The 24006-nt window shown below is 35.7% G+C and overlaps 2 protein-coding genes and 1 long non-coding RNA gene across 5 annotated transcripts in view; 1 reads left to right on the top strand and 2 right to left on the bottom strand.

Moving 5' to 3' along the window:
• LOC128175314 (TALPID3 protein-like) overlaps positions 1-23831 on the bottom strand; it is a 48084-nt gene extending 24253 nt beyond the window's left edge. For all 3 annotated transcript variants that reach the window (XM_052840844.1, XM_052840846.1, XM_052840845.1), the window contains exons 1-8: positions 23500-23831; positions 22200-23149; positions 21780-22051; positions 21397-21539; positions 20800-20974; positions 20415-20597; positions 19625-19901; positions 18419-18506 (exon numbers count right to left, since the gene is read on the bottom strand). In XM_052840844.1, the coding sequence (XP_052696804.1) occupies positions 18419-18506; positions 19625-19901; positions 20415-20597; positions 20800-20974; positions 21397-21539; positions 21780-22051; positions 22200-23149; positions 23500-23567 (2156 nt within the window). In that variant the 5' untranslated portion in view covers positions 23568-23831. The remainder of the gene's footprint in view (positions 1-18418; positions 18507-19624; positions 19902-20414; positions 20598-20799; positions 20975-21396; positions 21540-21779; positions 22052-22199; positions 23150-23499) is intronic.
• Positions 610-11073, top strand: LOC128175316 (uncharacterized). Its single transcript, XR_008242663.1, has 2 exons — positions 610-2639; positions 10684-11073. It is a non-coding gene; the product is annotated as an uncharacterized LOC128175316 (long non-coding RNA).
• Positions 5409-9179, bottom strand: LOC128175315 (probable E3 ubiquitin-protein ligase IRF2BPL). The gene has a single exon (XM_052840848.1). The coding sequence runs from the start codon at positions 7811-7813 to the stop codon at positions 6005-6007; it is 1809 nt and encodes a 602-aa protein (XP_052696808.1). The 5' UTR covers positions 7814-9179; the 3' UTR covers positions 5409-6004.
• Positions 23832-24006: the final 175 nt, after the last annotated feature.

Genomic DNA, 24006 nt, shown 5'->3' with positions numbered 1-24006 from the left:
TCTAAAAACCTTAACCTCTTCCAGCATCCGAAACCTATTGCTCATATTCAGCATTCAAGCTTGTCAGGTGCATTAGTATCATAAGACGCATCATTCATACAAGTTTGGTGAAGTTAGGACCAGTAGTAACTTAGATATTGCTATCAATGGGCACCTGCAACAAAAACTTTAACCTGCTCCAAAAACCTTAACCTCCTCCAGCATCCGCAACCTATAGCTCAGATTCAGCACTCAAACCTGTCTGGTGCATCAGTATCATAAGACACACCATCCATGCAAGTTTGGTGAAGTACGGACCAGCAGTAACTAAGATATTGCTATCAAAGGGCACCTGCAACAAAAACTTTAACCTGGTCCAACAACCTTAACCTCCTCCAGCATCTGAAATTTAGGACCCAGATTCAGCATCCAAGTCTTTCAAGTCCATAAGTAGGTCCAGATGCATCATCCATGCAAGTTTGGTGAAGACAGGACAAGTAATAGCTTAGATACAGGACCTGCAACAAAAACTTTAACCAGGTCCGGACGCCGACGCCGACGCCGACGCCACCGCCGACGCCGAGGGTATAGCATAAGCTCTCCTTGTCTTCGTCTCGGTGAGCTAAAAAGAACCTGACCGTAACAAACTTTTTACAGGTAAGTACACTCAATCAAAATCATTTTGAAAAGAAATTCTACTTATTTGTTTGAAAAGCTGGTTGTTTGCTTGTTTAATCAATACAAAAAATAATATTTGAAGTTTGGATTCAAGCAGGGTAAAGTTTCAGTTTGCTGGAATACAATAAACATGTTTTGGAAGCATATCCTTTAGTGTTTACATGTAAAGAGAACAGGATTGGGAAATTTCTTTAAAAGGGCTATTTCAAAATAATTTGACATAAATTCTATTGATATGATAATGAGACAGACTATATCTGAACTTATTGGATTTAAGAAACTCGATCAGTAGTTCATTCACCAGAGAATGATTCAAAATTGAAAACACTTGATTTTGCAGATCGTATATTTTAAATGTATTCTGGTGCTGCTAATGAAATAAATAACATTGATTCAGTGTTGACCGCTCAATCCCTTGCAGCACTGAATGCTTGTTAGTATAGACCCAAGAGATGCATGACTCCTAGCTCTTATATTACTGCAGACTCCAAATGCTCGTCAAAAAACACACATAATGGAGTTAAAATGATTTGTCAGACTTGAATGAAATCTGGTGTAAGTTCTGCTCTTGAATACTTAATGAGTGTTTGCACCATTCCTTTCTAAGCACCAGGACATGCCTTGCATATAAATTAGAGGATCATTTTTCAATATGCCATGTTTGGTAGAAAACAAGATGGTGTGTAATTTCCATTCATGTCTTTCTTTACTTCCATGCTGTTTGTACTAATTACATGTTCTGCATTCTAAAAAGCCTTAGACACAATAAAAAAAAGTACACAAATTCAAGCCTCTCTTCTTTTTCTAATAAAAAAGTTGCAATTTTCTTTTAGCGACAAGGAAAAAAAAATAATATGCCATTTCTTTTTTTTTACCCAAACAGAACATATGCTGCAACTTTCTTCAAGCAACAAATTTTCTTTGCCATGCAATTTAAACAATCACTTAACAGTGATAAAAACATTTATAATGTCTGACACCAAATCGTTGCTGTCATTTGTGCTGCTATTTTTTTTACGCTGATTGCCCATAAATCACGCTTCTCTCACATCGCTCAGATGACGACTTTTCATTGTAGACTTTTTTTTATTTATGTAATGTTCATTAGGGAAAGTGATGATTGGGTCACGACAACACCTTAAGTACATGGAACTTCTGACGATATTTCAACCATCAAACAAATTTGCCATCACCACGAAGGTGTGCATACTAACAATTTTTCAAACACATTTCCTGTGAAAATTACACTTGATTTCACAGTGTATTGACGAATAAATTTGCGACATTAATGCCCAAAATGAACTTTTGAAATATTTTACATGAAAAACAGTTGGCCCTTTCATGCATTTTGAATTCTACTTGTTTGCTGACAATAGAGTGGATTTTCCTGCGGTGTTATATGTTTTGCAAATTTGCCAGATACAAAATAATGTTATTGGAATCATAGAAAAAAGATACAGCAATGTGCCACAAATCCAACTTATTGCTTAAATTAAAGCCTTTAAAGTTTTTAATATTTGAACATGTATATTACAGAATACAATAATTCAGTTTAGCTTGATTACTGCAAATATTAGTGAAACATGATGCATGTGGGCCTAATTGCTCACCTGAGTAATGAAATTTTGGGTCATTTCTGTTACATTTTCTTTCTTATACATGTATATGGAAAGTCAAAGTCTAAATATTAGACAAAGGTTGAATTGATCTAATCAAAATGTATCTTTGGTTCAAGTTTGATTACACATGTAATATCTAAAAAAAAATTATCTTTGAAACTGTGGTAATTTTAAGGTATGAAAGATGGACAGGATGAACAAAAGTTAGAGGGATAAAAAGATGGACATTATATCGCCAAATACATGATTGGGGCATAAGACACTGATGACAAATTGAGCCTTTGCCTCAGATAACCTAAAGGTGTTCATAAAGGGTTATCAAATAACAGAAGCATGTATTAAATGGTGGGGCAAGGGTTACAGGTAAGAATTCATTTCATTTCATAAAGAGTTGAATATAGCATTTCAGAGTCATATGAAATTGACATGAATTACAATCAGAATAATTCCTAAATTATCTCTGTTGAAATGTTTAACTTGATATTCAAAGAGAATTTAAGGTCATGTGTGTAAGTTTATAGCATATTCTTTGAATAATACCTTGATAACATTTTTTAATACCAACGTTTTAAAAAAAGTGAATCAATTTTTTAATAATGAAATATTCAAATTATTAAAAATATACCCATGTCAAAGAATCACACTGGTATTGATAATCATAAAAATAAAGTAATCAATTTTAATGAGAGATCAAATTCCAGCTATGACATTCTAATCGGATGGAGAATTCATACAAATTTTGCTCCAATCCTTTTAACGAGGAATGTGTATCCAATCACCCAATAAAAGCCTCCATTTTGCAGCGCATTACATATCAACAGCGCACTCCACCTCTTTTTCTCCAGAGAGAGAAAAGGTGTCACGTTTCAGCTGCAAACTTGTAATTTGAATTTGCTTTTAGAAAGAGCATAAAGATATTAACTTTTACCCTCGCTTTGAAATTACGGTATAATAAAAACATTAAAACACTCCATAAACAGCACCGGGGCATTTTTTTTCTAAAGCTGCAACAGGGGAAAATTAAACACGTCCCATTATAGGGAAAGCGTCCTTTTGGTGGAATCCTACGCAGAAAGTTTTTGCCTAGGGTACGTAGACAATGACTTGAGTTATGCCGTATCAATAAGTTGATTCCTAGCACAGTATAATACCAGGCAACTGATTAATTCTGATAAGTGTGGAGTTCTAGCAACACCGGAATTCCCGGGAAATAATCTGTCACAAGCAAGCTAGTTATAGACTCCTAATATCAGCAGAAAGATTTTGTGTGGATCTCGGTTGTCCCTATCAACATGCACTTCCTGCTCCTATATTCAATATTTATTTTTTTTTATTTTGCAATTTTCTTATTTTTTTAAGGAAATAAAACAGGAAAGAATGAATAAAACTGAATTTAGCAATGTAGATTGTAGGTCAACTAAAGCTAGAGGTACTTTCATCATTAATCACTTTGAAGTTTTATTATCAGATAAAAAAAAAAGTTTAAAAAAAAAGAATGAAATATCATGGCTAACATACACAATAAATATCTTTCTTTTCTTCCTTAATTGCATGATATGATTTATATAGCTAGATAAGTATTTTATATGCATGCACATACTGATTTAAAAGCAGTAATGAAAACAGACAGTTTAAAATCGCAGTTCTTTACTGGTATGAAGTCTTCTATAAATATTTGTGTAGCATCAAAACAACCAATTACCCTTTCATGCTCTTACGTTTCTCATAGAGCAAATAAAAAAAGATACTTGAAATCTTTTTGGATGAAAAGTGAGGGTCAAGCACTAGCCTTTTACAGTTATTTCTAAAATAATACACCAGCCCACTGGTCGGGACAACGAAACTATTTCTAAGGAAAACTCTGAAATCCAGATTAATAAAAAGCTAGACTTGAACTGGCATAACAGATAAAACTTTCTAAAAAATTTCCGAATGTTAGATTTACAAGCAATCAATTCTTCTCTGTTCTTGACAGGCCTCCAGATATAATATGGTCTTGTGTTACTAGGGTCTGGGTTTCATTGGAATGGGAGACTTTTCCCAATTTTTCTAAACTTACAAAGATAAGTAAAATATTCCATAACTGATCCACATATTAATTTTTTTTTATATATCTGAGAGAGAAAGAGGGAAAGAGAGAGAATTGATTTCTTCTATATGTAGGGTTGGGGTGCATTCACAACAGATGCATTAATGGCAAATCATACAGTTATCAAATTCATATATAATATCTTATTAATTTTTCAAAGTAAAGAAATAGCACAGCATCTCTGGCACTGTGACTTCATGATAGTGCGGCTCTTTAAATTTTTTAATTGTGTAGAGACGTGACGACAAATTTGCGCTCCGCTGTTAGCCAACTTTTTATGACTCAAGGTAGTCTAAAATAAATATCGCTACAATAAATTGTAACGTGCGTCACCATACGCAGAGGAAATGCGCATCTGCGATATGTTTGGCCCGCTAACCCTCTGCAAACATCGGACCTCAGGTGCGAATTCTCAAGTGTCCAAGTTCGTGAGGCATTTCCTTTATCTTCCGATTTTTGTTTTGTTTTTTAAATATATTAATAAAAACAGTTTTACTTTTTTTTAAACGTATATAAACCAAAAACGAGACAGTAATGTGCCCACCTTTAGTTACGTTTTCTTCCAGCATTAGTATTCCATGCACGTGTTCAATTTATCTTATTACACGTGATGTTTTTTTTCTTCTTCGCAATTCTAATACTACTTGATGTATGTGAACGGAAAAGAACGCTCGAATTAATGCCTTTCTGAATTTATTTCATCCTTTATCAATACTACGTATTTCCTTTCTTTTTTAATAACTTAAGTAGTATATGCTAAATATAATTTGTAAGTTTGAGCGATAAGTTAATGTATACACGAAATACATCTCGCTGGCTGCAACAAAAGAAACCTTGTTGTCGTATATAAGTAGGTTACTATTGCAAAACTTATGGAAATCGTTGAAGGAGATTCAATGACTTCGAGACTCCACGCGCTAAGCAGACGACAATATTTATATAAGTGTAAAACGTAATAACTATTTATTCCTACATGTAGAACGTAATAATTATTTCTGTGAAAATGCAAACAATTAATTAAAATTGGATGAAAGACGTCAGAAAAGTGTTGAAATTTTCTTGTATTTACGAATAATTAACATACATAACGATAAAAACAACTTTTAAAAATAAAAACAATATATCAACATTTATCACGACGATAAAAGTAAATGTCTGTGCGTTGAAAATTTGTCTAAACTGTGATCATACAGTAGTACAGCAGCACAAATTGTAGACATATAAGTTCGATAAAACACGACACCACAAGTGTATAATGGAGCGGGAACTGACCACGGCACTCGGCAGTTGTTGAAAAACATGAAAAAATGTCACACAAAAATTTGCAAATTACGCAATCTTTTGCTTTTAATCTATTTTTCACAACTGTCTCAATGCTTTCTTGCGCAAGTGTCCGAAATTCAGGCATGCTTAACACCAGTTTCATCGTCTGTGCTATTAACCGATGTTACAAAAAATGAAGTCAGTGGACACAATGTCAATGCCCGAAAAACGCTTCCGTAACTCCTTTGATAAAGTATATTCTTCTCGAATATCTTCTTGTTTGCAGGCAAGAAATACTTGGACAATATAAACTGAGAGAGAATATCAAAAACCGTTTTGGGTTTCGGTTTTAGTCACATAAATATTTCTAGTAAAGTCACGTGTCACGTTCCTTTTTGATATTCATGTCTGGTCTTACTTCGCCACCCAGAATTGTCGCAATTTCCCCCTGCATGAAAGCCCAGGGAACGTTGGACCCAACCAGGGGGCATTTTTTGCCACTGGGACAGTACACCTCTGATCCAGCGCCTTGCATTTTGATGCTATTCCTGGAGCACGGGAAACAGAACTTGTGCTCACTTATTGACGGACACTGTACAAAGTGCGTGTCCTCGAGACGCTCGTGGCAAAGTGTGCATTTTAAGGTCTCTGAGCTTTGTACGTTGGTCTCCAACAACGAAGACGGGGCACTTTCTTTGATGGATATTGGTGGACCCCGTCTTGCCACAGAGGTTCCTTGCGAACTACCCGGATTTGTGAGGGAGTTCCGGTTGTTCGGCGAGACGGGACCGGAAGTGATGTTATCGGTAACGTTCATCAAGGCAGCCATTGGCGAGGGGCCGTTCATTGTAGCGCCCTCTGGTGGAGTAGGGGTGTGGTTACTTGATGGGGAGGTCGACGAGGATCCAGCAGACCCGTACCCCGTGGAATTCATGGTCATCTTCAGCGCCTCCGATTGGCTTTGAATCCATTGCTGACGCTTCCTTTGCTCTCCAAAATCGTTATCCGGTTCAGGGGACGCCTTCCTCTTCTTAGACTGTCCCTCAAAAGATCCATGGGACCCCTGACTTCGGGTGTGTGCAAGAGGAACATGTGGCCGTGTGTTCGGTGTTGGCAAGGGTGGTAAACTTGGGTTGTGGTAGGGAGATGGAATTATTTCAGGTTTAACAGCTTCTTTGAAAAACCTTACAGTTTCTGATAAAAGCTCACTTAAAACTTTCCAGTCATTCGAATTATGCTTCATTTCGTACTCCAAATACTTGTAACCAGATGAGAGCCCTTTGCCCACATCTTTCATGCTGTCTACGTGCATTTGTTTTACAACACTTGATGCACTGTTGTAAATATTACCTGAACCAAGAGGGTACTCCATGAACACCTTCAACTCAAAATCGACACCATTTTTCGAAGTTGAATCAAATGCAAAGACACGTCCAACAAAATGATAGTCTTTCTTGAATCGAATTTCAAACGGAACTGCTGACGACAAGGCTGCAATTGTTTCGCGGACAATTTGTGGACGCTTCGCCATATCTTCCGGCGAAGTAAATTTGAAAATGTTATCCTCATGATGGTTGCCTGAAGCATCATCATCATCATGGTCCGCGCTACGTTTCTTTGTATGCTGCAGACTGTGACTGCCCATTGAAGCGACGTTTGGGTTGGGTACGTACCCTGGTCTGCCCTGGGGGTGTGCGCAAAACCTGGCATTGTGGTCCGGAAGATGGTGTATGGGAAACACCGCTGACACTGCTCGAGCCGACGACATCGGCATGTTGGACGCGCGGTGGTGCTCTTGCATTTGATCCTCGACCCGCCCCGGGACACCACCGTTAGAATGGTTCTGTGGCGGCGTATTATAGTCACTCATCATGGCTCTAGACCGGCTGTCGTAACGCTCGAGGGGCGGGTGGCCACGTGGGTGGTCAATGGACCCATGCTGGTCAATGGCAGTCCTCTGGGGAGGCAGTCCGTGGTGTTTCACTGACTGGCGACTCTCGTGGAATCCATGCGACCTCTTCATACTCCGTGCACTCTCCAGTACCATTTCTATCCTATCTGCACCTTCATAGTTGACACACCCACGACATACCGGCTCGGAAAAGTCGTGCAGCATTGCCCATGGCATGCGGGGTAAATCGCACAAGTAACATTGTTGTCTCTGCGTACGGTGAGGCATTGACATTGTTTTAATCTTTTTTAGTTCACCGAAGAATCACCATGTATTATCTCTCACAACGTTTTCTTCGTACGTCAACACTCTAACGCATCGTACACACGAATGTCAACAAAACCGCCATCCACTTGAAAATCAACAATACAGAACATTCTTGCGCATGCGGATTTCCCAATACTTAAAACTCAATCATCCTTCACGTATGGCTTGCACAGTCGACAGTTATTCTGCCGATAGACACATTATACTTTTGCACAATGCGCTGTTCACCGGAAAAACCCATCCATATTGCCTCTGCACGCAACAGTAATTGGATTCCAAATGTACTAGCGAGGAGATCCGATGGAGACATCAGGAAAAAAAAATAATAGAGTGTCACGCAAACCTAAGAGAATTCTCGGCTATTCATTCATCTCTTGGTGACCAAAGACCGCATAATTATCAATCGGCTCTGGCGTATTTTGTTATGATATGCTTTAAATCAAACTGACACGTCTTCACCAAAAGGTGGCTTTTCTTTAAACTGCTCGAGACAAAGAATTCCCTTCCTAAACAACGGGTCAACACGCGATAACTGCTGTATACTATACCAGCAATAACATGTCCCTGGATAAAATTTACATGCAGTAATTGGTGTATTCTTGAGTTATATGCTTCGGCATGAAAATCGGAAAAAGTTGTGTTGATAAAATGGAGGTTGTTCGTGCCGTAAACGTATTTCCTTGCTAAGAATTAATTAAATCGCGTTCATTTGCGTGTCTTTATGTCATTTACTGTTCGTGACGGGCACGGGGTTTCCAGATTTTCCGATATGAACCTTGAGCACAGACGGGCACATCAATAACCTCGCATTAAGCCGGAGAAGGGGGTCCATATCTTGTAAAAAGAAACTGTATTCAAAACAGAAAATCAATTGTGGAAAAAAAATCTATTGAAACGGTGTGAGAACTATGGCGCATGTGTCCCAATTTTCTTCTCGCCATGGAAACAAATCGTTCAATGTTCAAAATGACGTCACAACCCTAGATAATTGGTACTTAGCCAGTAGTTCTATTTTCATCAACCATCGATTTCCACTGAGTCTAAGTTGATTTTTTGCAAGTTACACCGTTGCATCTCCTGTGCAATATATTACAGATGTCGCAAATTTAATTAAATTCGAGCGAATCAGACAAGGTCATGGAAATCAGTGAAGGTCACACTTTGTTTTCTCTTGCTCGTTGTTTGATTGCTGCTGGTAAAAGAAACTGTCTACTAATATATGTATGTGGGTCTATTGTTTTAGCGATCGTTGAGGAGGCAATGACGTCACAGCGTCCTAAGAAAGCTTTGCAGTACTGAGGGAGACCAATAAAATCCATCTTAACCTTTACTTTTTATTACCCTTGTCTTCTTCATTAATAATAAATACATAATACTTTAACATTTTAAAGTCTTCATTAGCTATTGTCAATACTGATACTTCATATAAACGAAAGTTAACAGAAGCGATACTAATATAGCTGCAAAACGACACTTTGAATCTAAATCTAAAAACTGTCCTCAAAACTGTTTGTCTACGGAAGCGCGTAAATATTAATGTCATGGGATTATTTTAGCTTAAATCATGCAATCATTTTTAATTTACAACCAAAAAATCGATTTATTGGTTTCTATTTTTTCTGCTAATTTATTGATGTACACTTCTAGTTCGGCTGTCATGTAAAGGAAATTACGTATAAGTTTAAAGTCATCTTCAAATTTGACAAAAAACTACGCTGGGTAGAGATCAAATTTAAACAAATGCTTTCTGAACAAGTGCTCATTCGCTTACATTCATACAAATACCGAGCGAATTCAAATTACATGTAGATACAACATAAGAAGCTGTTCAATGACCTGTCCTGTCAGCTATTAAGATAACCCAAGGGTCCATTTTGTATCCAAACTATTTTATTTTTCTAAAGAATGCAATTCTTTAGTTGCAGAAAGCCAAACTGGACAGAAAAATATTGAATATATGGGTTGGTTTATTTTGTTATTTTGTTTCGTGTAGTGTGCTTGTTTTGTTCCATAAAGTAAGTCACTGTTGTCTGATGCTACCTGATTCGCCTTCTCGGCATCACTCTGTACACTTCTATGTTTACAATATATATACTCTGTACTATGAAGTTTAGATTCCAAGATCAGCCGATAGGAGGGTTATTTTGCACAGGGATCGGCGCGTCGCTAACAGATTGTGTCATTTTCGATAAGTCACGCAACTTTGCCTCAATGTACCACGAGATATAGACCTCGGGCACGGAATGCAATTAGCGGTCCCTCCATTCGCACGCCATTCAAGGGTCCAGATGACAAGAGAGATCAGAAATTAATCATTATTTTTCAGCAATCCAATCGCCTTGGACATGCAAATTGCATATTAAAATACATATGAACTGTTGACAATAATGTCAGGAAAGCTTTTCCTATGTAGAAGGGATGGCATGTTGTCATGAAAACAGAAAAAGCAAAGGGGGCATGCATGATTAAAATTTTATAGGGTTCAAGTCGATAAAATAAGATGGTATTAAAACAGACACGCCAAGATTTTCAGATTCTATCTCTCTCATTCTCTTTCTCTCTCATATCTATCTATCTATCTATCTATCTATCTATCTATCTATCTATCTATCTATCTATCTATCTATCTATCTATCTATCTATCTATCTATCTATGCATGCATTTTTCTAGGAAATGAAAAAAAAGAACCGTATTTACTGAGTATACGTAAGTAAACAAATTATAAAAAAAAATAGTTATTTACTTGCTGTGTATGTCTTATAAAGAAACATGTTAAATTTTCAATTGTGATCCAAAAATACGATGTATAGATTTTGATAATATAATTATTTTTTAGTATAGCTCAATCAAAAGATCATCCACCTTCTTGGGGATTCGCTTTGGGGGACATTTCAAAGACAGACGTCTGAAGAGTCGTAAATAGCAGCTCTCTTGAAACACGTCCAAGACATCTGTCAGATACAGAGCTTGTTCCGCTGAGAGTACAAGATGAAACTGAACGATTCAGGATATTTTTGGAGAGAAGTCTCGTCAAACATCGCATTATGGGCATCACTACGAGACGAGGGGTGTTAATGATCAGATGAAATTTTGATTTTCTTCTCGACTATATCTGAACCATTATACAAATGTCGTTAACAGAAAGACACTTCATACACATATTCTATATATATAATGGACCCCTTCATATTGTGCATTTTCTTTCAAAATAAATATATAAAATTCAGTATAATCTTATAATTTTCTTTTAAATTCTTGTTGTCTAAAGGTGAAGCGCAAATGGTAACAAGCAGCTACACTGGTCTGCGAGAAATGAGTTCAAAAGCCGCTGTAGCTTTTACAGTTCTGGTCTTTCTTTAAAAATTTTAACTGTTTTTATTAAACTTCAAATTGAAAAAAAAAATCAATAAGATATATTAGGAATATGATGTACTTTCATCAACATTACCATCTTAATGTGACCCGTACTTTCTTAAGTAAGCCTTTGGCCAAAGTGTGCATTTCTGATCAACATTCAATATTCAAATTTGTCCCATTTCTGTTATATAACGACTTCCTGAGACCCCCTACTGCGCTCATGATAAGACGCGCGGAGACTTTTAATAACAGGAAGTCTCCACCATTTGACTCGGGGCCGACAACGTTGAATGACCCAATTATACCCAAAACTCAATGCTGATTGCAATCCGGGGGAATTCTGGGCTTCACACTTCTAAAGCGATTGACAGGTTTAATTGGTACAATGGCTTTAGTCGCAGTTTTAGCTCACCTGAGCCAAACGTCCGGCGTCCGTCAGTTTCGACGTTAATTCTGAGTCCATTTCTACCAACATTTGGCACAGGACATTCGAGGGTTACGGGCTTTCGTGATTCCTTAGACCCTTGTCAAGGGGAATTAATTAAGAAATGTGTTAAATCATCCTCTCTAAAACCAGATAATTGGTAAAACATGTACATGTACCAAATACTATGGTTATTTTTTTTTAAATCAAGGATATGTTATTGTGCATGACAAGTACAGGATGTTTCTAATCTGTATTTAAATTACACACATTTTTATAATATGAATTTTCGGACTTTTTCGACACAAGAATGTTGATAAAACCCCATATGAATCATGTTAAGTAATATTAAAAGATAGAATAAATTCAATCAAACTATGTATCAGTGATAGAAATATTTCTGGAAAATTTATGGATCCAAGAAAATTTTGAACTCTCGTCTCGTTCAACCAAACGCTCGGCTGTCGCCGTTAATCTCCGACAAGCAAGGGAGACTCTCTGCTTGTCGGAGATTTACGGAGACAGCCGAGCGTCGAGTTGAACGAGACTATATATTGAACTATGGCGTAAGAATACATACAACTACAAACAATATCTAAATTGTTCGTACCATTTAAAATCTGACTATTTTCCAAGTATTTATAAATATGTTTCCTTGAAAAACAATGCTTTAGCATAGTGACTTATACATTATTTCGGATTTATCAATTATTCTCAAGAACTATTTCTTGTCAGCGGCGAAGATTTGTGCTTTGGTCCAAACACTGTTTCACTTTCGGTTTGTCAGAGTAACTGCATAGGAGAGTTGATTAAAATCAACTCCCAAAAATAAATGAACACTTTTAAAAATCTTTTGCTAAAGGGCCTTCCAAAATACCAATACGACGGCGTGCTAATGCACAGAAGCTTTAAGTTAGTGGGTACCATGACATTTAGTATTGAGAGAGGTCCCTTTACTTACATTTATTTTATCTCAAAAATAATTCTTCTGAAGAAAAAGGAGGCAATATTTTATGAAATTAACATTATTTTAGATAGTAATATTAAATAAAATTAGTACGCTGTTAGTCGGAGAAGAATGTCGTTGCTATGGTGAGAGCTGTAACCCATGGACCTCTTGTTTTGATGTCCGGAGTCTTTAGCAAGCAATGTCATAAAACATTTTATGTGAGGTTTTTTTAGAGACTAATTTTTTAAGCATGAAATAATGACGTCTAGGACCTTTTGATCAAATGAAAAATAATGTTTTTTGGCCACTGTAAAATATCTAATACTGGTATTCTGTTTTCCAATTCAAAAAATAATATGTTTTACGGTGCGACCGTTGGGGCGAGCACAGCATGTGATCAAACAATGAATTATAATAAATTAATAAAATAAAATTAACAACGTGAAATTTGAATGCCAAGAAATAAAACATACCTATTTTTCAGTAAATTTTCATTATTCATAGTTTATAAGATTTGTTATAATTTATTTATTTATATGTAGAACAATAGTTTAATCTCAGATACAATGTTGTTAAATAATAAAGATTTTAATATATAAATATTCATTGCACTGCATCTCCTCTTTTAAAGTGATTGTGATTATGATTGATTGATTCCCCCTTTTTTTTTGCAGTAGACATTTTTTCTTAAACTTACATATAAAACTTGACTCATCATAGAGCTCCCCCCATGCTAATTTTTTTTTCATTTTTGTCAATTTATACATAGAAAATCGACTTACCATGGATTTGCCCCTCCACTTAAAAAAAAATAATTAATGTTTAATTTTATTTTTAATTTACGCTTAAAAATATTTGCTTATCATGTTAAAAGAACATGGTGTTGTCTCCTCCCCTCCCCCCCCCCCCCCCCCCCCCCCCCCCGCATGTAATAAATTGAAGTGAAAATATAAAGAAACCATTGAACTGCTAAAGAGCTGAAGGATTAGAATTTTCATGATTTATTTTTCTTTTTGCTTGCAAAGATTTTTTGGATGAGGCTGCCATCCACCCACCCACCCCCTTTAAAAAAAGGCGCTGCTACGTATAACGTTACGTTTCAGGAAATTACCGAATTATAGTGAATAAAATATTTGTGAGCATTCATCCAAATTAGTGCAATTTACAACTGTTTCCTGTATCTGAAGAAATGTCCTTATTCGTCAGCTGTTCTTTATCTTAGCCTTTGCAAGATTTTGAGAGGATTTTGGTCATTTCAGCAGATTTACAATAACTTTAATTAGAGTAATTTCCCCTTATCAGTGCTTATTGTGACGTCAAAGCTGACGTTGGTTAAGTGTCATCTTACTCTTTAAAACTCCCCTGAGAAATAAAAGTATGCGAAGTATACTGTTTTATTTACTTAAAAAACATGATGTTCTTAAAATTACACCTTATATAAACTTTTCAAAGGTTTTACTTTGATTCTCGAGAGAACGTGATGTTGGAACGTGAGGTTGGAAACCCATTGGTACTATGAATTGTGGGTCAAAATTTACTGACTCCGAAAAAATATATCGGATCAATGTGTAAACGTTTGTGACGTCACACGATTATTTTCGATTGAAAGTGTACTGAGGTGAACTTTAGAGGTAACATTGACTGTATGTCGCTTACATCGTTATTGTTTTTACTGTCTAAATTTGTCTTGCTGATTCTCGTGAGAGTGTGAAGTGATAAAAATTGCCATGATTACAGGGAACTACTGGGATGATTAAAACGATGCATTACTGGTCCGATTTACTGACGCCAAAAAAATCCGTTGAATGAATGTGCAACTATAGTCCGAATTTTCTATTCACACACGCCTTGCCGGTAGAGCTCGCTTCGCGCCGGCGCTGCGCGCCGGCGAGCTGCGCTCGCTATTAGAGTCAAGTATAACACTTGTGTCCACAAGACACAACTAGGTCTTTTCTAGGGGTCCTACATACCAAATAAGGCACAATTAAGACATGTTCCGTTAGCCACCTCCCCATTTCAAATTAAACAAATCAGAGAGCTATTTAATGAGTATGGAGTGTAGCCAGTTGTGTTAACATCAATGAAACACGTAAGATTTTATCACTTTGGAAATGATATTGAACTGGATGTTGATTAAATGTCTTTAGCATTTGTTTGCTTTTCAATGTCACTTCTCTCCCATATCTGACAGGATTTGTGACTCATTACACCAGCTGGATTTGCTGGGGATGAGACGTTCGGGGTCAAAGGGTCATGGTAGTGAGGAACTATTAGTGTGCAAATGACGGGGATTACATTCATTGATAAGTACCCTCAGGCCAAGTATATTGGAGGGACAATGTCACACAAACACACCCACATGCACACGGAAATGAATAATTTATGGACTCTCTGCATAGCTCTGGATCTTGGTTACATTGAAATTTAAAGGGTTAAACAAAGCTTTCGTATGTTTTGTTGTGAGGAGAACATTTCTATTGCCGAGTGGTTATACATTTGAATCAATATATAACACTCAGTAACGGAGTAATTTTTTTGCTTCAAAATTTATTTGACAACATTAATTATTTTCACAGTTGTATATGGTAAATTTTTCCTCAAATAAAATAATAAGGTATTTTATATTCTGCAAGACTATATAAAACCTTGGTTTTATTGAGTCAAAATGCTAAAAATTAACATTAAAATATATAGTCACAGGTTTTAAAGACTTTGATCATATTACCAATCAAATTTTCATCTCATCAAGCTCAAAATTCATCCCTCCTTATTTTCCTTTTGTTTATGGTGGCCTAGTAAACTTGATGATGGAATTATTTTTTTCATTTACAGCCTTGTGACATCTAAAACTAAAATTCAGTGGTTGTCATGTTTAGTTCTTTTAAACACCAACGCTTCAAACAATACAACAGATTTTGGTGCATCTTTACAATGCAAATTGCATTACATAGGAAGGTACATAGTCACACGCCCTTAATGTTAAGAAGATGAGTGAAAAAATAAAAATTCTTTATAGCAGAGCATCTTTTGCTTCAGTACCCCTATTGTTCCATAAGGTAGTCTGCAATGTAGTGATTTAAGAGTGAATATATGGAGCCGAGTCGTGACTACCGGTACCTGAAGCTGTGTAAGAGTACTTTAGGTAGTTTCCATGACTACCAAGTATAATCCCTGTCAGTGTCATATTGCACGGCCTTAAGCAGACTAGAATTGAATTTACAGTGCTGTACAATTCGTTTCCTCAGCATAACCCTTTTACTCCTCTTTTCTACCCATAATTTTCAAGGAAACATATCTTAGAATCTACATTAAAGGACAGACAGTAGGTCAAAAAGTAAGGAACACGTGACAGTCTTCAGGAATTGTTCCTACGTGATCTCTGGGGTTCCGTGACATGGCATCCCGTTAATAATCTACAGTCTACAAGTGGGTGTCAGTTAATCGGCCACCACTGGAGGAGTTCTGCGGAGGTGATCATGATCTGATGTACTGCATACTACAGCAGACACACAAATCACTAGCTTTCTTTAATTACCCCTAGTGTTCGCACTTCTAAAGGTCTTTTTCTATCATTTTGTTAAAGACAATTCCCGTTTTAGAACCAATAAAAGGTCCTTTGTAAAATAATTTGAAAAGGAACAGTAATATTGAGGCTAAATTTAATTAAAAGACAAATTACCTTATCTTCAACTCAACTGGATATTTTTTTTTCATAATTGTAATCTGTAGTCAATAATTGTTAGAATTGCTTCTTCCAACTTTGTAGTGATGAAAGAATCATGAAGATATATGTAACAATGCACATACCAGCCATACATGTGACAATCATTAAAAATTCTAAATAAATGTAATAGAGCTATCAAAATCTTTTCTATTCATCCAAAAATTAGAGTTCCCTATCTTTAAAATTTGATAGAAGTAGAGAGGTAATTTACACCTAACAGTCTCATTGGGCATATGCATGAAATTTACATTCTATTGAAATCTTTTTATGACTAAGACTGCACACTATAATTTTACAAAATTATGATATTCTCCAACCAATCATCGTAACTTCTTTATGTTATATTTTTATCAATCGGGAACATTTAATATTTCTTCCTGCTTGGCTTGTGTACTGTGCTTATCTGTGTATATATCTATACTTTACTACATTATGCAGATACACAATAAACCCATGAGTGCTTCTGTACTAACCACAAAGATCACTATCTGTGAAATCAACATGGCTTCTTGCCAATCTGTTAATATATACACCAATATGTAGTACATACATGCATAGGTAGTCTCTTCTGGATGCTCACCTTCATAAGAATGTGCTTTAGATTATAGGTTAGCAAAGAATTTGCATATACTTCTTAAATGCAAGCAAATTGAAATGTTGAATATTCCAGTACAAATCAATGTAAATAAAATAATTTTAAAATTTAAAATGCAACAGTCGGATGACTGAATAACATTGTTAAAATTCTAACAACCATGGAAATGTCTTTAAATCCTTCTAATCACCATTTTTGTATTCAGGTACTTTAGGATATAACAGAGATAAAATCAATGTTTCAGGAACTTAAATAACTCTTAATTAATACATTATACATGTATATATACTTAAAAAGATTTACATACAAATTCAGAAAATTTTCCCCCCGGGGGGGGGGGTCGGGTCTGAGGCCCTTTTTCTGCAATTTTACAATGTGTACTTATTAAGGGGGGTGGGGGGGGGGGGGGGGGAGGGGGTGTCCTTCCCGTCTATATCCGTGCATCTGCTCATGAATATACCAAGGTGAATGTAATTAAAAGTTGAGATTCAACTTCCACTTGGAATGATAAATGTGTTTAATTTTAACCATAGATTCATTATTGATTCCAGTGTTGCTGTAAATTCCTAATCAAAATTGTGGAATGATATCTGCATGAAATTGTGAGAATTATCTGTCACATATTTAAAGATCTCACTTTTATTTTCTGACAGTTATTAGTTATGAAGTTACAATAAAAGTTCAGCACTCGCTATTTTAAATTCTCTCAATTTGAAACAAAACAACAGAAATAAGTACTCCCGTAAAATAATGAATCTACAGTATCAATGCGAGTACACATACAATGTACATGCAAAGTGTGTCACAGTGGATTCATAAAGTACAACTATTAATATGCCAAGAATTTTAAATCTGTACAACAATTCTAATAATTGGGGAAAATTATATGCAATGTAAATATCTGGAATCTGCATAGTTTACTAATTATAATTATTGGAAAAAATTATATGCACTATAAATATCTGGAATCTGCGTAGCATGTACAAGTATCAATCATACACGTCCTTGAAACATTTTTGGAAATTATTATTACTTTAATATCTACTTAGTAGTTGTGTACTTTTTCCCTGGTGGCAAGTTAGGTTAATTCATTTTCCTCGAATCAATTGTTTTTATGTTTGTGGTGACTGGTAAAGTTCAATTCTGTTCAAAGTGGAGATAATCAAATTTTAATTTTTCAAAAAGCCTTGAAATTTCTGAAAATCACTTTCACAGTTATATATTTCATTCAGGAAGTTAAATGTATTTATATTGGTACTTTTACTAAATGTAAATAGAATCACAATAGCACTTATCTTGTTTCTATAATGCATATACCAGCATTTTTAGGAAATCATTACTACAGCCATTCATGAATAGAATTATTTAATATATATTTACATGTATATACATACACTTTACTTTTCATAGAAAAATTCAACTAGGAAAATAATTTCATTCCAAGGTAAATTTTTGCCCAATCTAGAATGTTCAATGAAAAGAACAGTTTCTGAAATATGATTATTTATAGATAAGATCTTACTTGTCTTTATCCTGGTACTTTGTGGGCTCCGGCACATCCCTGCGAGGGGATCCATCAGCAGCCAGAATTTCCTCCAAAATTCCTCGAGCTATAAATAATTATGATATACCTGTAGTATCAGATACAGAATTGAATTTGACCCATGCTATTTCAGCCCAATTGCAGTAAAAATCAATTTCACTACTTCGTAATTTCCCCTCTTAACTACTACGTACATTTATACTCCAATACAATTCAATAATAATTTACTGTTTTAAATTCCCTTATAAGAGAACCTGAATGAAATGAACAAAAATAAAATCAGGACAAAAATAGCATCTTATAATCATATTAATTACAATCCCTTTAGAAAAAGTTACAAAATCATAAACCTTACCTATTTTCTGGTAATAATTACCAGTAAAACAAATAAACTCTTGACTAATTTATTCACTTGGATAATTTTGTTCACTAGCATGTTATGTTGAATGAATAACAGGTAATTTAGATCCTATGGTAAATTTCCAGGGCACCAAAATACCAAAGTTCATGTTCTTTTCATGACATTTCTTAGAAACTTTTCTTCCATGACCATGCAATTTCAACTGCATGATTAATCATAGTACTGAAGTACTGACGGGAGTTGATTTTATTGATTGTTATTTATTTTAAAATCAACGATATGTTATTTTGCATGGCAAGTAAATTCGTACAAGTATTTGAATTACGCACATTTTTATAATATGAATCCTACAGGAATTTCGTGAAAATCCACTATCAATCATGTTGTGTAATACTCAAAGAATTATTCCATCAAACTATGTTTTAGTAATTGAAATAGTTATGAGAAATTGTATGGATCCAAGCAAAATTGAACTCTACTCTCATTCAACCAGACTCTCAGCTGTATCCGTTCATCTCCAACAAGCAAGAGAGACTCTATGCTTGTCGGAGATTTACGGAGACAGCCGAGCGTCTGGTTGAACAAGACTATTTTGGACTCTGGCATAGGAATACATAAAATGTACGACTTCAAATAATATCTAAATTGTTCGTACCATTTAAAATCTGACTATTTACAAGGTATCTATAAATGAGTTTCCTTGAAGGACAATGCTTAAGAACTCATTACATCAACTCCCAAAAATATATTCAATAAAATATCATAATGACTGAATACATGCAATTCATTGTAAGTATAATACAAGTAAATAAAAATGCCATTACTTGATTGCTGTTTCTTGTTTTTGAATTCAAATGACAGTGGTTTTGGGGGGTTGCCCCGTGGTTTGGGGGTCTCTGGAGATTGATGGTCCTGGAACAGTTCCTGGTTGTAGTCACTGTGGCCCGGTTTTGGGACGGTCATCTTTGTTATAGGTCTTGGGGGAAACTCTCTCTTTCTCTGCACTGGGGGGCTCCTTGAAGGAGAGCGGATTGTGGGAGATTTCGGCCGAGGTACTTCCCCTCTGTTTTGGGGCGTTCTTGATAGTGATAATAACTTTGCCTTAAATGTGGAATAAAAGTTGATATCAGGTTAAGTTGTTACAGCTTTATAAAGTTATGAAATCGATAAAATCATTTCAATTTTGATAATTTTGATAATTTAAGCTGTAGAAACATTTGCAAGGTATTGGTACATTTCATGTCTGATATGAAACATCTACTGAAACAGTAAAACTTCAGTGCCTGATTGTACAAGTGTCTGCTAAGATGACAGGGTTATTAAAAGCAAAATAAGAATTAAATATTCTATATTTTTACCCCAACATTAGTTTGTACATTATTAGGACAAAATTACTTTACACTTTACACTTACATTTTCTATATGCTCAAAGGGTTAAATGCAAGTACCTTCTTTGTGAATTGCAATTCTACTAAGATATAGGTATAGGAAATGTCTTCTGGAAATGCTGAATACATGATTTTCAAGCCTCTATACTTTTGAACATTTCACCTTTACATCACATTGTCATTTACAGTAGTCTACACATTAGGCACTGACCAGGAATTCACTTACCTGCATGGCCACCTGGTGTTCCTCTAACCTCTCCAGGTGCTGTATTCTCTTTTCTGTGACTGATGCCAGCTGTTTCTCTAGCTCAACCACTCTTTCAGACTTCGACTCCCCCTTCAGTGGTGGGGCAACACCAGACTGGAGACCGGCAATTCGATTCAGAATATTAGCCATCTCCTGTTGTGCCTTTGTATAAATATCAGATCATTCAATATCTAATCATGTCTGTAAACCATAGTGTAAACTTAAAGTTCCAGCATACAAATGTTTCAGCATTACAAGTCAAGAATTAAAGTTATGTTGCAATATATCAATAGACTCATTAAAATTGTTTTCCATCATAGCTTATGCTAGGTTATATCATATAGTCTGTGCACCCTTTTGTTACCTTGAGGAATGGTTGTGTGGCGGCAATGGCAGCACTCGCCGCACTAGCAGCCACAGCAGCAGTCAGGGACTCTGTGGTTTGATCGCTCACACTGTTGGATTCCTTCTTCGAAGTCTTGGCAGCTGGACCTATAAGTCTGGGCTGAACCACCCTTTTCTTAGGCCCCCCTTGTAATCTGGGAAAAAAAGGACTTGTAATTGACCAAACCCATAGATTTTTTTTTTAAATACTGACCAACGTCTCTGTCAAAGCAGCAAAATAAAAAGGTTTCCATTTTTTGAGCTGCATGGTTCATTAAGAAATTGTTGATTGAATTGTTCATTTGTTATTCCCACATCTGTATCTGTGCTAGGCTGTCATTTTTTATTTTTAATATGTTTTATACATTTGCATCAAACAGAGGATCAAGCAATCTTGATGATCGCTAGAGGAGTATATTCTATATGACAATAGTAAATTAACTTCCCAAACCATTTTTGTGTTAATTCAAATATTGAATAGATTGTACATGTTGCACTGATACTCATCTTAAGTCAGTTAACTATATCATTTTAAGTTCTGCCGATATATCTATGTCAGTTAGGAAGAACAGCTTACCTCTTTGTAAAATTTTCTTTCATCAGCCGTTGTTTCTCTGACAGGTGGAATTTTTCCACATGAATTTCTCCAGAATCTGACGGATGATCCACCACGGATGTTCCACTGCTCTCAGATCCCTGCTTCAATCCATTACTGTGATGCTTTAAAAATGAAGAATAAAAACATAATATCTATGATTATTTAACATACTAAACATATCACTGACAATCAACATGAAAAAAATCTTGATTTTCTCACATACTCTGTAGATCTTTACATTTTATAATGCCAAAATTGAAGTCATGAAAAATTCAGTGTATTTGCACTTATGTAGTGGAGAATTTCAAAAGTGCAATAGTTCTCATAAAATAACCAAGTTTCAATATGCTTTTTCAACCTACCTTTGTTGTGTAATGAATGAACTTATCTGGCAGTCTGGGTGGAATTTTCTCGTCTTCCTCCTGACTGGCTGTGGACTCCTCCTCCATGGATAGGGGTGCTGATATTGTGACCAGCTTCTCCTGAATGGTGAGTATCTGGCCTGAGTCACTGAGAGAGTTGTCTGAGGAGAGGGAACTCCGGGTGGAGACCGTGACAATCCTCTCTGGCACAGTCACTATCTCTGGTTGACTGCTGGTAGCACTATGAATGCTGGTCTCTACTGACTCTGTAACTGTTGACAAATCAAGTTTCAATAACAAATCAAGATTCTTTAAACAAAAATTCAATATTAACTAAAGCTTGGTTTAAATATTAATATTTTCAAAGTAAAAAGTAAGAAATCAGACATTAAAATTTTGCAAAAGAAATGAATATGCTACCTAATTTTTCAGGCACCATATCTTGACTCTCTGCTTGCTCTTTGATAAAGTCATCTAAGTAGCTGCCTTTGTCATCATGATCCTTCAATGCTCTCATGTCTCTAAGAACTTTCTCCGGAGTGTGTCTTTCTACAAAGGCTGGTTGTGGGAATCCTCCCTTTTTCTGTGGTTTTTCTGGGGTACCTGTACTATCCCTCTTTGGCTTGCTGGACTGTTTGCCTTGTGGGGTGCTCTGTAGAGTTATAATGTCCTTACGGTTGTTACTTACAGGTTTGGAGGAAACTTGCTGCCCACCTGTTTTTGAGTCTTGAACTGGTTTTGAGGTTGGTCCTTTAATCACAGATCCTGACTTACTTCCAGTGGAAGACTTTGATGTTGCTGAGTTTGGTCGACTAAAATGTTTTGCTACTCCTGGGTTGTCTCCCCCTCTGGAACTTGATTGGGACCCAGTTGAAAGTTCATGTGCATCTCTGCTTGTATTCTGTTTTTTAATAATGGCTCCTTCTGGTTGTCCATTCTGAATTTTGGGGGATTCAATTCCTTCATTTACTTCCTCCCGTGGACTTTCATAAGGAGATTTGATTTCCCTCAGCAGTTTCGATGAGACTTTAACTTTCACAGGCCCAGAACTATTGAAATTCTCCTTGCCAAATGAATATTTGGAACACTTTGAGATGTTACTTGTGTTATCCACACTCTGAAAGCTCTTGTCATCTAACACACTCCTCTCCCCACGTGCAGCGGTCGTAGATCTTATCAGTACATCACTGGCAGTAGTACTGACGTCTGAACTATGTTGAGAAATATCTAACTCATCTACCTCTTTAGAATGAGATGGGAAAGTTCTAGGAGATTTGTCTTCTGTTTTACCTATCCCACTATCTGGGATTTCTGTAAAACTTTTCTTCTTGGACCCAGAGGAAGATCTGCTGCATGAAGATGCTTGTGATCTGCAAAATATAAATGTCACTCACTTTTAAAAAGTAGCTAAAGAATTAATATATATGATCAATTACTGACTTGGTCTCTCAAAATTTAACTTAGCACTGATTTGTCCTGTTCAGAATCATCAACAAGATTAAGATCTGCATTTTTTGAAATTAAGATTAATTATGTCAACAAAATATTACATTGATTAGATTTAATGCAGAAAACATCTGACAGGAAATGAGAGATCGTACATGAATTGTGTACTATTTCAATGCTCTGCCTTCATCAGCTGCTCCAAAAGATACAGCTAGATCTATTATTTGACAGAATTTAAAGAAATGTCAAATTAAATGATACCTTCAGACCTTACCTATTAGATTTGTCTAACGCTTTTACTGCTGCATCTGTTGTTGACAGCAATTCAAGCATCTCTTCCATTTTCAATGCTTTGTTGAACCCGTTGAATGAACTCTTTTGAACTAAGAAAATTCGGAAGGGTGCACTGTTGGGGAAATGGCTCTTTCAGGCATTATGCTCTCCCAGACTTTAAGCAGTTGTCTATGAAGAATTATCATGTTTAAACACCATCAAGCAAAGCACACATATTTCTCATTTAGTCTATAAACTGAAAACATTTTTAAACACCCGCTACATTTTTGTCAACAAAAATATCTCCAGGAATGCAATTTGTAACGAGCTTTATCATTGGTGTATCTATCATAAACGATTGTCGTAAAATTGATATTTCTTATTCATATCCAGCAAATTGTTTATAGTTTTTAAAATAAAAGATACAATTCGTGATTTTTAAACAAATAAAAGTTATGTGGTAGCATATTTAAAGTATCATTTTAATTTTGATCGTAACTATCCAATC

The sequence above is a fragment of the Crassostrea angulata genome, chromosome 3, assembly GCF_025612915.1.
Source record: "Crassostrea angulata isolate pt1a10 chromosome 3, ASM2561291v2, whole genome shotgun sequence".
NCBI classification, from domain to species: domain Eukaryota; kingdom Metazoa; phylum Mollusca; class Bivalvia; order Ostreida; family Ostreidae; genus Magallana; species Magallana angulata.
The sequence above is the reverse complement of the archived record's forward strand: the minus strand, read 5'-3'. Positions and strand labels throughout refer to the sequence as shown.